General features: G+C 57.0%; 2 protein-coding genes across 2 annotated transcripts; one reads left to right on the forward strand and one right to left on the reverse strand.

The window, feature by feature from the left end:
• Nucleotides 1-7,214: 7,214 nt before the first annotated feature.
• SLS55_008335 (uncharacterized protein) lies at nt 7,215-8,491 on the reverse strand (the record flags this gene model as incomplete). Its single annotated transcript, XM_066779746.1, has 3 exons — nt 7,215-7,607; nt 7,663-8,063; nt 8,113-8,491. The coding sequence occupies 3 exons, from the start codon at nt 8,489-8,491 to the stop codon at nt 7,215-7,217; spliced, it is 1,173 nt and encodes a 390-aa protein (XP_066630550.1).
• Nucleotides 8,492-9,450: 959 nt separating this feature from the next.
• Nucleotides 9,451-13,789, forward strand: SLS55_008336 (uncharacterized protein; the record flags this gene model as incomplete). The annotated part of the gene is made up of 4 exons (XM_066779747.1): nt 9,451-9,466; nt 9,528-9,893; nt 9,949-10,106; nt 10,157-13,789. The coding sequence occupies 4 exons, from the start codon at nt 9,451-9,453 to the stop codon at nt 13,787-13,789; spliced, it is 4,173 nt and encodes a 1,390-aa protein (XP_066630551.1).
• Nucleotides 13,790-14,543: the final 754 nt, after the last annotated feature.

The raw sequence follows: 14,543 nt of genomic DNA on the forward strand, positions 1-14,543 counted from the left end.
CTCCGCTCTGTCTGTGCTGCTTCCAGTAGTGCCAAAGTATAATCTAGTTCCCGACGACGCCTTCTGCCCACCTCCCTCCCGGGGCGCAACGCGGCGCGGCGCAGCAATGAGATTTTGGGCGTAGATACTACCGCTACTAGCGCGCCTCGGATGCGAGTTCTCCTCTCTTCGTTTTCCTTTTTTCGACAAGCCCCACGTTAGATATACACAAGTAGTACGTAGATACATAGAAGATGGTTTTGTTTCCAAATGCGCGGGCCCGGCTTTTGGGGTCTCTCCGGTTTGCTTTTTTTTTTTTTCCCTCGTTTGGCTGTTGTTGCTTTTGAGAGCGGCACGCGCCGCGCCGCGCAGCCGCCGCGCCGCTTCCGGCGATGTATCGAAGGATGAAGGAGCGAGGGGCGAAACGAGGCAGCCCGGCTCCTGGCGCTGGAGCTCGGGCGCGAAATCCGGCTCAGCTCCCGCCATTCCCCCCGCCCGCGGCCCGCCCGCGTTCCTGAAGGAACGGAAGGGCATCTCCAACTTTTGGCGCGGATGATGGGGTTCGGCTGGAAGAGGCGGTAGGGAGAGCGGGTACATGTGAGGAGAGGCCGTAGGTTGGACTGTGTTCTTCGCGATGCTTTGCTAAGTACGTACAGTGACGACGGGGAAAGTGTGTGCTGGCCGTGTAAGAGATGTGGAGTCTGTTTCGTTGTCCATCGGTTTTTCGGATTGGGTGGCGAGCGGAGGTTGGACCGGTGCGGAAATACCTCAGCTGTTGTGGCGAAGTGCAATCGTTAGGGTGATTGGCGGTTGGGATGTGTCGAGGCTCCACGCTCGATATGATGCCTCTGGGATTTTCACCTCTCGTTTCTTTTCGGACTCCTCCCTCGAATGCTTGAGCCTGGTTGCTTCTCGTCGATCTCGTACCAACACTTGGGCGGCCCATGGGTACGCGTCCAATAATTCCTTCCGATCCTTTCTTTCCTCTCGTGGCCTGATGTCGCTATCAGCAACCCGCACGAGCATTCCTGTTTCTCCCTCAGGCACACACCGGAACGCGTCTTGTGGCGATTGTTGTGGGGTTTCATTGTCGTTGCTCCATCAGTTGTCCGCGTGTATGGCTGCATAACGGTTGTGAGCCGTGGCGTCCGTCAATCGCCCCTTGTATGTTAATAGCCGGCTGCACTATCTCCTCATCCGTGTCTGATCCCCGCTTTACCGCCTCACTAGCCGCCCGCCGGGCGGGATCTTCATGCCGCTGCTGTGGGGAAGCGGACGCCAGCAGACACGTGTGTGGCTGCAGGGGCGGTGCATTGCGTTTTGCATGCAGCCCGACTTTGCCCCCTCCACCTTGCAGACGCCTGCGCGCGTGGACCTGCATTACAAATCAGGCGAAGCATTGTCTGCACAAAGCTCGTGGCCTGCGTTCCGTTAAGTCCGCTGATAGGTACACTGCTACTATGGCTCACCGTCTTATTCTCTTCTCCTTTCCCTTGTCGCCTGCAGCTTAATTGGCGTCGGCAGCCCCCACTCGTCACACCGGTCGGCCGTTTGCTGTTCGCCATGGTTGATGCGCGGAAGCGTCTGGAACGTGACTGCAGCTGCAGTAGTGTCGATTGCGCGGTTTGGTTGGATCTGGATTTTCGCCGCCTTCGTGTGGCACAGCAGCATCGCCAAAGACTTTACCCTTTTCGTCCCGTCTGATGGCCATCCCCCCGGCTGATCGCAGGGACGATATCGCTTTTTTGCTCGTAATTCGGATCGAGAGCTGGGGAGAAGGACCTGCACGGCTACTACGCATTGCTTTCCAAGTGTCTTCCGTGCCGGCCCACATCTCTCTCTCTTCGTTGGCCAAGTCTCCATCAGTTCCACCACCCACCGCTCTCTGAGCACGTCGATCCGCCAGCGAATTGAGTCCAGCCCTTCTGATGACTCGAAGGGGGCGGGGGATGTACCCGCCTCACTCCGGCCGGCTTCCTCCACCCGTTCGTCGATCAATCCCCATTACCGCCACAACCGCTTTTTCCAGTCACACTTATCAGCGATCCACGGCTATTCCCGTTCCGCAAGGGGGAGAGAGGGAACACGCCATTATGCTTTCCAACGGGAGGCCTCCGTCGGCGCCACCGGTGTTCCTTGCCGTCGATCATATTAGAGTAGTGGGGAGACGGCAGATGTGATGGGCGAATGGGAACTGCTACCCTACGCAAATCCGCTCGACTTAATAGCTCAGCTATTGCGGCCTCGCTTTTTCCCCTTTCGCTGCCGCCCTTCTTTATTCCGCTACCTCCGATGATACATCGTACACTGGCCTCGACTACACATGATGTTCGGCTGGAATTGCGGAGGAAGCCGATCTACGTGTCGACGCTTCGAATTGGGAAAAAGCTTTGAACTATAGCATAACGTCCAATAGCATATCCGTGGGATCACGGATCCTTATTTCGACGGGGGGGTGGTCAACTCATCCCGACCGCCTGGGAACGCTCGTTCGTTGCATATCAGTTCCTCTTTCTCGCGGCCGGTTTATGCCGGCACGTTATTGGGGGGTGGGAAAAAATAGAACAACCACTGAATCAGAGGTCCGTCGGTATACGCACCCCAGACTTTACGCCGCGGCGTCGTGAAGCATTCCAAATCACCTTTGCCTTTTTTTGTTTCTTTTCCTATCTAATGTCCGCGCGTGTGCCATACCCGGACGTCATCAGCTCGCACTCGAGGAGCGGCGCCATATTCCGTTCCTTCACCTCCCCCCTGGAGTGCAACGTACCACTGTGACCACGATCGCAACTACCATGCAACCCGGCTGCCTGGGCCAGATATACACGTCATAGCTCACGGAAAGCCTCACTTCCAGGCCCGCCGGCCGTACGTACCGCCAAGCCTATCGTTTACAACGGAACATGGGTGAAGGGGAGGGAGGGGGGCCTGGGACAATCCATCATGTATCGGATTGCAGCCTGCGAGGCTAAATCCGATCACCCCCGTGCTCTCTCTCCCTCTCTCTCGCCCTCTCGCCCTCCATATCGTCGTCAATCAATCAGTCAGTATTGGTTCCTCCTCCCCGCTACTACCGGTGTGTGATCTGAAGCTTCACCCTTCTCCGCCACCGCAAAAAAGGGTAAACGGCAGCCGATCACGCGCCTCTTTTCATCCCCCCGGTCAGCGGCGGCGGGGGATCGTGCTCTTCTTTCTCCCGATCGGTATGTTCGCTCTCTCTCCTCTCGGACCGAGCGCCCGGTCCGGGGGAGTCAAGTGTGACTTCTCCTGCATGAATATCCCGGAACGTGCCGAATTGATAGTCGGTGACCGGCTGGTGGGGCGGGGAGCGGCGGCGAGCGGCGGCGGAAGGAGCGTCCCGGCCTGCCGACCGTGTTCGAAGTTGTTGTGGTTTTGGGCGTTTGTATGTGATCCGCCGGGGGTGGGCGGGAAGGATTGGGAACCACATACCGTTTGGGGCATGCACGCTACTATCGACGAGGATGTGGAGGTGTATTGGGAAGGGGAGGGGGAGCGTGGGCCTTTGTTAAGGTTTTGTGGGTCGCGTCGCGTCGTACTGGGTCGTTGGAAGAAGTGATTGATGGTCGCTCGCTGGCTGGCTGGCTGGCTGGCTGGGGCGGCGTCGACTAGTAGGCACATGATGCTGCCGCGGCTCTGGTTGATCGTCATCACGGTCCGGTGGGGTTCGGAGAATTTTTTTGTTTGGGGTGTTGCTTTTTTGGAGGGGGAGCGGCCGGGCACTAGTTGGAGAGATGCGGCGTAAGGAGATGGAGATGGGGGCGCTTGTGCTTTTGATGTGAGTCGATCATGCATGCGGGCATGGCGATCTGATCGGAGTTTCTTTTGCTTTTTTACTTTTGTTGCCCGCTTGATGGCCACATGTGGTTTTTTTCATTTTAGAGCCGTCTGAGCATCTGAAGTGATTGGGAAACGGTTACGAACTTAGATAATGAATTTCGTGCTTGATTGGTAACGAGTGTGCCCAGTGCCTGATGGATAGATGAAGTTGCAGTGGGGTGTGAAATTCGGAAGAGAAAAAAACGAATTCGTTCTGTCTCCTTCACGGAGATACAATTTTCTTTCTGCGAGTGCAATGGCATGATGGAGGTTTAGACCCGTAAAACCTCATCCAGGTGTATGCTTCTATTGATCGTGCAAAGTCTAGTACATGTTTCCTGTAAATTTTATATGACCGGGCTTTTTTATTTGGGGGGGGGGGGAGGGGGTGGCAATTCTCCAGTAGACGCCATTCAAAGCCGATAAAGGGTCGACCCAGTCTCCCAGCAATCACCTGTTGATGCTACACTTGACTTTGAACCCTTGAGTTCGACAAAACTAGTTAGTGGTTTAACACTCGCCCTGAACTGCTGGGATTATGGGATTCAAATTGGTCATATTGTATTCGTCATTACTTCTCCCATTTATACTGTGGACTACCGTTTCGGATCCAGCTTCTCCATATACTCGGACCATGGTAACCTGAAGACTTACGCCCAAGGAAGTTTTCTTTCCGCTCGGTTAGATCCATCATGGTGTCTATTTCGTTAGTATTGCAACACTTGGCTGGTAAATTAGAAAGACTTGAGCAGCCGTTAGAACACCACTATTTACCTAATGCGGCAGCGGCACGCCCTTTGCCAGTGCACCGCCTCTGAAAGGGCCTTTGCGCGCGACCGTATTTCTCGATTCACGCCGTCCCCTTCCCTTGTTCTTGCTGTTGTGACGCCACGTCGTCGCGCGTGTTGCACGCTTTAGTTGCGTTCCAGATGCTCAATTCACTTAGTATCGTATTCTTCCATCAGCTCATTCACGTTACTCAAAACGTCTTCCGTAAAACTACTGGCTGTGAGCTGGGACGACCGCAGGGCCCGCACTGTCCAAAATTACTGTTCTGCTTTCCGTGAACGTATCTTTCCATCAGGTGTCAGTGATGCAAATCCTACCGAAACCGAAATCGAGCCGGCAAGTATGAACGGACGCTAAAACAACTACTCGAACATGTTATCCAGTGGGAGACTTGGATTACGGTATATGAGAGTGTGATGCTAAACCCTCTTAGCAACATGCATCAAGAACATGATCCGTAGCCTTATAGTATTATCAGTTCCATTGCAACCATCACACAAATCATCGAGGATCAACGGAACCTTCATTTTATTTATTTTTCTTAATTTTTGAGCATTTCCCGTGTCTTCCCGAGGTTCCGAGAAGTTGCCTCGTCCGTCAGGCAGACACCGCCACGGCAAGCAACACCGCGCGTCCACAAGCCGGAAGCGAACGCAATCTCGATGTTGTCCTGGCGCAGATGCATGCCTGATCGACCTCTCCTAGCAAAGTGCCGCCGCAGTAGTATCGGCAAGGCCAGGCCTCCAAAACCGGGAAGTGGAAAGGGCGAGAGTCCGTTCGTCGTCTAGCTACGGGAAGTAAAATGATCAATTAGTCGACGGGACAGTTAGCGTCGACCAATGACGATGGCGATCGGCCAGAAACGTCATGCCGCCCCGACCCGGAACGACGGCGGGGGGCGCGTTTTGTTCGAGAATAGAAACGACATCAGGCCGGATGTGGGAAAGGAGAACTTGGCCGTTTAGCTTGGCGCAGACCGCTACCGTGCCAGCATTTCTCAACACCTGGGCAGGAATCGCCAGCCTCTCGAAACAAAGGGGAAGAGGGAGAAGTCGGGGTCTTGTTTGCGGTGGAAGCTTGCACTCTTGGAGTCGTAGATGCGGCGAGATTTGCCGTTTGGTTTCTTTTTTCTTTTCTCGATTCCTAACCGTTTGGGTTACCGTTGTCAGCCTCTTCTGTAGATCTTGGAGATTCGCAAAAATCAAGGATTTCGGTAGAAGTCCAGTCACGTTAGCTTTGCCGAAGCTGCACGTCAGCGAACCACCACGCCATTTTGAACGCGCGCGCTGTCAGATGTTGAGCATCGGCAAGACGGAAAGACGGAAAGACGGAAAGACGCATGCTCTCCCCCCCTTGTTTTGCCTTTTTGCCAACGGCGCCCAGACCGCCTCAGGTGATGAATGAGGCGTTCGCATTCCGCCCCTGCCTTCCCATTCCTTCTTCCTCGCTAGCTCATTATTGGAGGCGTCCCGGGAAGAAATAAGCTCGCCAAGGAAATCGATAGCGTTGAACCGGGCGCTACAACAAGAAGATAGGAGCCATCGTATCTTACCTTACCCACGGTACTAGTCTTGGCAATGTCACTTACATAGCTATCATTGTTGGGGATGCAAAAAAGCATGCAATCGGCACCTCAAACTGTGGGATATAAAGAAGGTGCGAGCCCACGAACCATCTATCTCCATAGCTGACCTCCAGTTTGCAAAATAATCAACATGAAGCTCTGCATCGCGGTCGTCATCCTGTCAGTTGTCGCTCCGGCTACCCTCGCCCAGCCCGTCGCTGCGGCTGTGGAGGTACGTAGTCAAGCGAGGAAGGGTAATAACACAACGCTGACCTAATTCAGGCGGCCCGGGCAAGAGGGCGGATCTTACCCTTACCGTGACAGAACCCCGTAAAGGACTACTATGACATATTTGTACATGTTGACTGGGAACCAGACGACTAGGGCGTAAGTAAAATGATCTACAACGAAGTGGGTTACTAATGAGGAAAGGAACAGGGATGGAAACCGGGTTTGGGGGAGGCGGGATGGCGGGATGGCAGAAGCCAGCTCGACAAGGATGCGTTGGCGGTGTGGTTAGTTAGTCCGGCCTTGTCCGCGCGCCGTCGAAGATTGACACGTCGCTTCCCTTTTTACCCCAGACGGTGGATCGAAGGAGGCGGTGCTTGCGTACGCCAAGTGGGGATGATGATGCCAGGACGTGCGGGTGAGGGGACTCTGACCTCATCCCTGTGTCCCTGCACCGTGGGACCCGCTTCTTCCGCCATCGCGGTACTGATTGCGCATCACAAGAGACGTGGGAGTGTTGCTCCATTAATAGCAACGACGAAACATCAAGGAATCAAGGGTCCGCTGATCACTGAATACTTACTTTATTGTCTGTCGTGTCATCGCTACTATGCTAAATTCAGGAGTGGCCGCCAACGATAAAAGAAAAGGAATATCCGAAAACGCATCTAAGCCTACATTCCTTCTCTCTTCGTTTTGCTGCGCCTACCCACCCATGAACGCCTCGCTTACTGGATACTTCGCTAGAACCCGATCCCGTAACGACTTGGACGAAGTAAGCGAATGCGTCGAAACGTTCCCTCCAAACACTGTCAATTCATTCAATAAGCGCCCCGCACTTCAGGCAGTGGATCGCCTTCTCGAACCTCTCTCCTACGTGTTCACCTCTTAGGTCATTAAAGCGCATGCGGCTCTTTCCGTCCGAGTCGGTCACAACTTCCGCACCGAACTTTGGTCCCACCCTTGAAGCCTTTACTCCCAGCTTCGGACGTTTAGAGACAGCGCCATTCTCGGCAGCTTGCGTATATGGTGTGCTTCGGTGCGACAACGGGAAGAAGCTCGGTTCCGGAAGGCCGTTGTCCGCGTGAGCTTGTTTGATCGCTTCGTTCTCGAGGCATTCAGCGTGGAGCCAAATGTCACACGAGTCGCAGTGAACAAGGACCGAGTCGGGGTTGAATGGCGCCTCGTCGACGCAGTGTTTGCGGAGAGACTGGAATGGCGCGCATTAGCCTTTCACCGGTTGGGTGCTGCAGGTAGATTCTTACAGAAAGTGTGCCGGTGCCTTTGCCATTGGCCCAGTCAAATGTCTGCCGCCAGAACAGTTGGTCTGCGCCTAGCACATCGCCATCATCGTCCTCGGCCCAATGCTTCAGGTCGGCCTTGCCATTGACCGTCAAGGCATCAATGATCTGCATCCTGTTACTGGCGATCACCTCGTTTGCGCCGTGGTAAGGCCTACGGCCGCCAGGGAGATCTTCCGGTCTGTACATCCAAAAAACGCGCAGGAAGACGTGCTGCTCCGACGCGGCGCGCACCTCCAGCACCTTTGCGACCCAGCTTTCTAACGGGCCCTCGGGAGCTTCGTCCGCCGCAGGCTTCACGTACACGGCATCGCCCGAGCGAAAAGACTCGTTGGCGACTTTTCCATCACGATGATGATGGCTCCCTGTCAGTGTTATCCGTTCCCACGCCAGCATGAAAACGCGCCCACTCACTTGTGAACTTGCGGTACCGCCGCGTGTCGTCCCACCACTTGGCCGGCTCCACCGTGTACAGAGTCTGTAGCGATTCGTCGAATGCATCCTCCTCCAACAGCGGCTTGCGGACGCGGCCGCGCTTGCGCTTCTTGCCGGGCCTGGCCGTGTCCCTGGGGAAGGCGTGGTGCTTCACGGTGAAAGCGGCGTTGAATTGTGACCAATCCAGCGTAGGCGGCTCCTTCTTGTCGTCCTCCTTCTTGTCGGCGGCCGGGGTGCCATTGGAGGCCATGGGCGACGGCCGCTCGTGGCCAGCCGAGTCCTCGCGGCGCGAGCTGGCGAAGGACTGGTCGCGCTCGTCGCGCGGCAGGCTGGCGGCGGGCGGCATTGGGTCGGCCATGGCGCGGGCGGGGTGGATGGAGCTCTGCGGCGAAGCGTGCGGGAGGGCGCTGGGCGATGCGGCGTGGGCGCGGGCTTGAGCGGCGGCGGGTGCGTCGGCCGGTGGGTGCGGGCCTGAGCTATGAGGCATGGGCGACGCGACGGGCGCAGCAATCAGGCGCGGAGAATTGACGGCGGTGGCGCGTGGGGCGCACGCGGCTGCACGGGTCGGGTGCTCTGGGCTGGGCTGGCTGCTGGCGTCGCCGTGGGCGGGCTCATCAGGGCCGGCGTGAGCGAGACGTCGAGCGCGCGCAGCATGGTTGTCGAGCAGTCGTCGCGGGCACGGCCTGGCGCGGGCTTCCACCCAGCCACTTCGGCGGCCCTGAGCAGCGACCCCGGTCGAAGGCGATCACTCGAGCAATCGCAGCTGGATTGGGTTAAGAGCTGAAGCCTCACGCGCACCGCATGCTCGCGGAGACGTAATCCTCCACCATGGCCGGATGCGTCAGCGCGGCGCCTCGTATTCTCTTAAAGCGCAAAGACAGCCGCATTGTCCTTGGGCGCTGATTGTTCGCTCCCGTCTCTCCCGCCGCCGCCGCATACAAGAACGCAGGCCTCTGCCGCGGACGCGCCGCCCTGAAACACGGCCAGCAGTCCACCCACCGATCGGCCCCGGCACGTCACCCGCAGGCGTCATCCAGCAAGCGGCTGACCCTGAGCGCAACCCGCGCGCTCCCGCCCAGCACCAGCGTCTTTTTTTGACCCTAGCCCGCCGCCGTCCTTGCTGCCTCAGCCGCGACCGCCCCTTCTCCTTCATACCGCGTCGCCTTTAAGCGGCTGTCGCTCGCTCCTGTGCTGTCTCACGTCCCAGTTCTGCAAACCTCCGCGTGCTCCGACGCGCGCGCTGCACCAGCCCAGCTCCTCACACGCATTCTGCCGTGGATCCCACCTGCCCGGCTAGCCACAAGCCCAGCCGCGAACATGCCTCGTCCGCGGGGTGCGTCAACCCTAACTGCTAATTCTGGCTGAGGCCATGCACGCCGCTGACTCCCTTGCAGTCCTCTCGTTCATGTCCCAATGGGGCGGCTCCTCCTCGCCGCGCGGGAACACGCCTGCCCGCGACACTGCTTCATCCTCGCCCAAAACCCCGGCGCAGCCTCAGCAGTCCCAGATCACGCCTGCCCAGTCCAGCCACAACCTCGACAACTTCGTCAAATCCTCTCCCACCCAGCAGCAGCGCAACCGCTCCGACTCGCGGCCTTCCTCCCGCCCCATTTCCATGGTCCAGACGTACCAGCCGCCGCTGATGGAGGTCGCCCAAGACACGTTGCCCGAGCTGCAGCCCATCTTCACCTTCCTCAACTCGCACTCCAACAAGCTCTACCAGGAGGGCTACTTCCTGAAGCTGCACGACCTCGACGCCCGTACGTGTGCCGCGCGCAAAGTCCCCTAACCCAAGCTGAGCTGACACGTTTGCAGGCGGACGGCCCAGCCCCGACCGGAATTGGACGGAAGTCTTCGCCCAGCTCGTGGGAACCGTGCTTTCGGTCTGGGATGCCCAGCGGCTGGATGAAGCCGGCGAGGATGGCGAGGTTGTGCCAAGCTTCATCAACTTGGCTGACGCCTCGATCAAAATGGTACGCTGACAGCCGGCCCAGCCACGCTACGTTTGGGCTAACACTGCCAGATTGAATCGCTACCGATGAACGGCCCCGGCAGCCAGATGCTCAACAACGTCCTGAGCGTCTCCACTGCCGCAAATAACCGCTACCTTTTCCACTTTAATTCTATCAACTCTCTCACGCAATGGACAGCTGGCATCCGTCTCGCCATGTTTGAGCACGCGAGTCTGCAGGAGGCATATACTGGATCGCTCATCGCCGGAAAGGGCCGGTTCTTGAACAACATCCGCGCCATCATGGAGAGGACCAAGTTCAAGTATGAAGACTGGGCCCGAGTGCGCTTCGGTGCCGGCACCCCGTGGAGACGCTGCTGGTGTGTCATCACGCCGCCAGACGAGAAGGAGGTCAATAAGATTCAGAAGGCCCTGAAGAAGCAGACCATCTACGACCGCTCGCAGCCGGTGCTGAAGGGCGATGTCAAGTTCTACGAGACGAGGAAAGTTACCAAGAAGACGCGGCCGATCGCTACCATCACAGATGCATATTCAGCATATGCCATATACCCCCAATCCAAACCCCTCATTGATCAGTCGACGTTGGTCAAGGTCGAAGGCCGCATCACCATCCACTCGAAACCCGAGTCCACCACGGAAGGCTTCGTTTTCGTCATGCCTGAGGTGCACCCCGCAGTCTCGGGATTCGAGATTATGCTCCGGTTCCTTTTCCCCGTATTCGATACCTTCGGAATCTACGGCAGGCCAACACGCTTGGTCGCTGATGCGTTGGATACCCGCTCTCTCATGTTTGCCATGCCCAAGGACCGGAGATATGGATACTTGGATATTCTGGACGTGGCAAGCCTGATCCACGGCGATGGCAGCCAGAACTGGTCGGAACGGCAGTGGAGGAAGCAAATGAAGGACTTGACGTCCAAGAGGATGACAGCCGTCCCGCCCGATCGCCAGCGCAGCCGGCGCAACACCACAAGCCGGACCAGCTTGCCTCCGTCTCGCACGACATCTATCCGGTTCAACGATGGCAGCTCTACTCACTCTCAGCCTGGCACTCGGAATGTGTCTCCTGCAAGGGGCGGAGAATTTAGCGTCCTGCCGCCGCGCCGCGCCGAAACCGCCTCTCCCGGCAGCCAATTGATGCGCCACCAGCGCTCAGTGTCTGAACGGGTCGGAAATTCCAGGTTGATGCACAGCCGCAATGCCTCGGAGGATCTTTATGACGGTGCTCCCGCACCGCCACCCCATCGCGTTGCACTTAACGGCCTGAACCGCGACAGCCCCGCAAGCGACGTCTCCTCGACGCACTCATCCGGCCATGACCAATTTGCGTCAGAAGGCGAATCACCCCACGATCTCCCCGAGATCGGCGCCACGTCTGCTGCTAAGCCTCCCCCTACCCCTGTTCACTCGCCTCCTGAGTTTTCTCACGGACCCGGCTCGAAGCCGAGAATCCAACCTTACGAGGCCGAAGAGATGCGCCGAGCCCAATCTGGCATTGATGAGGCCACGCTTCAGGAGATGGCTGAAGCCAGCCACAGGCCCATCCCAGGCCATCTTGCTCCGGCTGCAGCTGCGGCCGCTTGGAAGTCGAACCGCAACGGCGGGGGCTCTCCAGGCCGTTTGAGTGACGAGCGGGACCGCAACCAGCATCAATATTCCGACGTCAGAAGGCAGTCGATTGAAGAGAACCGGCAGTACTGGAACGACCAGCAAAACAATCGTCTCCCTACGATTCCTGCCTCTCCGTACATCGCGCAAGGCGAACCTAACTCTGCGACAAGCGCGACTTTCTCTCCAACGGCGCCTCCGGTGCCTGAACACAGGGAAATGCCTCAGGACTACTTTCCTCATCAGGGTGTAATGGCCGCCGCTAACCAAGGCGGGCAATACGACCGCACTTCTCCAGGATCGCAGTCTCCCGGAGGTCTCTCTGCTAGACATAGCATTCAGCGGAAGCCAGTTCCAGGTCGGTTAAGCACTCCCCTTTCGGCGGACAACCCCGCCATTCCTAAGTCTCCTTCAAATTCGAGTCTTGACAGTTTTCGAAGAGATATGATTAATCCTGACATGATTCTCAATCAGCTGGCCGCTCAGGATGAAGCTGAGCGAACGCAGACTATGTCCAGCAGCGTCTATGATGACGAGTCGACTGGCACGCCCGACTACGCCAGCGTCAAGAGTGCGAGCACGAAACAGTCGAGACCGTCAATTGAGAGACCTCGGGTCGGGCGCTTGAAGACCGTTGGCGACATTCCCCCACCGCCGCCAGCGCACGAAGAAGTCGTCGTTGGCGACGCACGCTACAAAGAGGACGCAAAGCCGACTCAGAACATGGACCTTCCTACCATTGATTTTGGTCCAACCTACGATTTGACCAAGATGGACCCCAACTCGGTCCGTCCGGGAACCAGTGGCACCATCACCCAGGACGGCCACTCAAGATCGAAATCGAGGGATCGTTTGTCCGCTACTGACTTTTCGAACCCGCACACGCCTCGTCCTGGCACTGCGGGTGACATGTTGCAGGAAGGCTACTTCGGTAGGAGTAGCCCAAACACGCCAGGACATCGCCGCGCGAACTCGAAGTCGCCGCAGTCAAACCTGGATGGCGAAGACGGCCGCCGGAGCGCGCTCTGGCAGCCAACTTCGGGTCGCCGCAGCGCAAGCCCAGGCTATCGCTTGAGCCTGACGCCCGAGGAATGGGTCCAGCAGCGTGCCGGCTCGAGTGTATCGCCCGTGTTCTCTCACGGACGGAACCAATCTACCCCTAACCTTCTTGGGCCTGAAAGCAAGACGCCAACTATTAGCCGGAATCAATCCGGAGATTGGTCACAGCTCCACCAGAAAACACCCCCCAAGGAGCGTGAAAGCAACCGCCCCCATTCGCGGAATGCATCTGCGCTGCTGAATGATAGTCACCAGCCATCTCGCTACCACTCTCGTGGAGCGTCAGCAGCCTTGGACGCTTCCATGCATCCGCCTGCCCGTCCCAACTCGCGGGGTCCCAATGCGATGCTGAACGCACAACCCGCTGGTCTCATCAATACCGCCGAGTCTGCCCAGCTCTCGGCTCGCGAGCAAGAACATGTTGCTCGCCTCACTGGCACCCCGCTCATCAACATGGCGAAGACCAAAGCTCAGGCTGAACCCGAGAAGCAATCTGGCCTCGTGGGCGCCATTGCAGCCCGGCAGAGGGAGAAGGATGATTTCAAGAAGGGCAGTCGCAGCGCCCTGGTGCAACAGGCCATTGTCGCCCGTCAGCACCAGGCTCAGGCCGAGGCGGCGCGGGCTGAGCGCGACGCACAGCGACGCGCCGAGCGTGAAAACTTGAGGATGCAGCAGGAGCAGCAAGCTGCGATGATACGTCAGCAACAACAAATGCAAATGATGCAAGCGCAGCACATGCAACAGAACCAGATGCAGATGGGCTTGGGCATGCAAGGCATGCAAATGCCCATGCAGAACTACGGCATGGCGATGGGGACTCCTACTACCCCCGGTGCGAACTTTCAGATGCAGGGCAATTACTTCCCCCAGCAACAACAACAGCAACAGCCGCAGCAGGGGTACATGGGTGGTATGCCCATGATGCAACAGCAACCCAGCCAGCAGAGGCTCACCCCGCAGCCCTACGGCGCTGCCTGGGATCAGAAGCAGGCTGGCAAATCGCCCAGAAGAGGTTGAGCGAGGCGTAACCATACCAACACACCCAGGAGCGGGGACGAGCAAGGAGCGGTCTAATGGCACGGCGATGACGTTTGAGCATATTCGTTCCGGCGTCTTTTGTGCTTTTGGAAGTGGTGGATTCCATCATCTCTTTCACGCTGCATATATCATCAGCGCGTTTGTCATTATCGAGCATGTAAGGGAAAGCATTGCATCGATGCATCGATCTACTTTTGTTTTTGGTCGCTCTTATCATGTTTTGTTTCTCGGGGCCCTTTCAGGTTGATGGCTAGTAGAGGCATTATGGCTTTTGTGGAAGAGCATTTCTTGGGGCGCACAGCATTTTGTCATCAGCATCTTTCACATCATCACACCACACACAAAGTGGGAAGCGTTGGCGATGGGAAACAAAAATGGGCATTGGGCGTTTCGTGTGTATTGACTCTTTTATCTTCTTGCCTTCCTATTTTTGAGCTGTCTTTGTTGTTGTTGTATATCACAGCGATTGATGGGCTTATGGGTGGGGGATTCAGCGTGTTGGAACTCGGAAATGGAAGGGATGGATAATAGGAGGGTTCGATAGTTCTAAAACTCTTGTCATAATCGTCTTTCACTGCATGGCTTGGTGTTGAAATGATTCAGTTGCGTTCTGGGGGTGTATGTGTGACGGCATATCTTAGCTGTCTCTGTCTTAGTTCGGACGAGGATGCTTAGCTGTTTCAGTGGTGGTGCTTCTTGTAGGTTAAGCTTTTTAGTGTTGAAATTCTGGATG

This window comes from Diplodia seriata (assembly GCF_021436955.1).
Source record: "Diplodia seriata strain FDS-637 chromosome Unknown scaffold_8, whole genome shotgun sequence".
NCBI lineage: Eukaryota > Fungi > Ascomycota > Dothideomycetes > Botryosphaeriales > Botryosphaeriaceae > Diplodia > Diplodia seriata.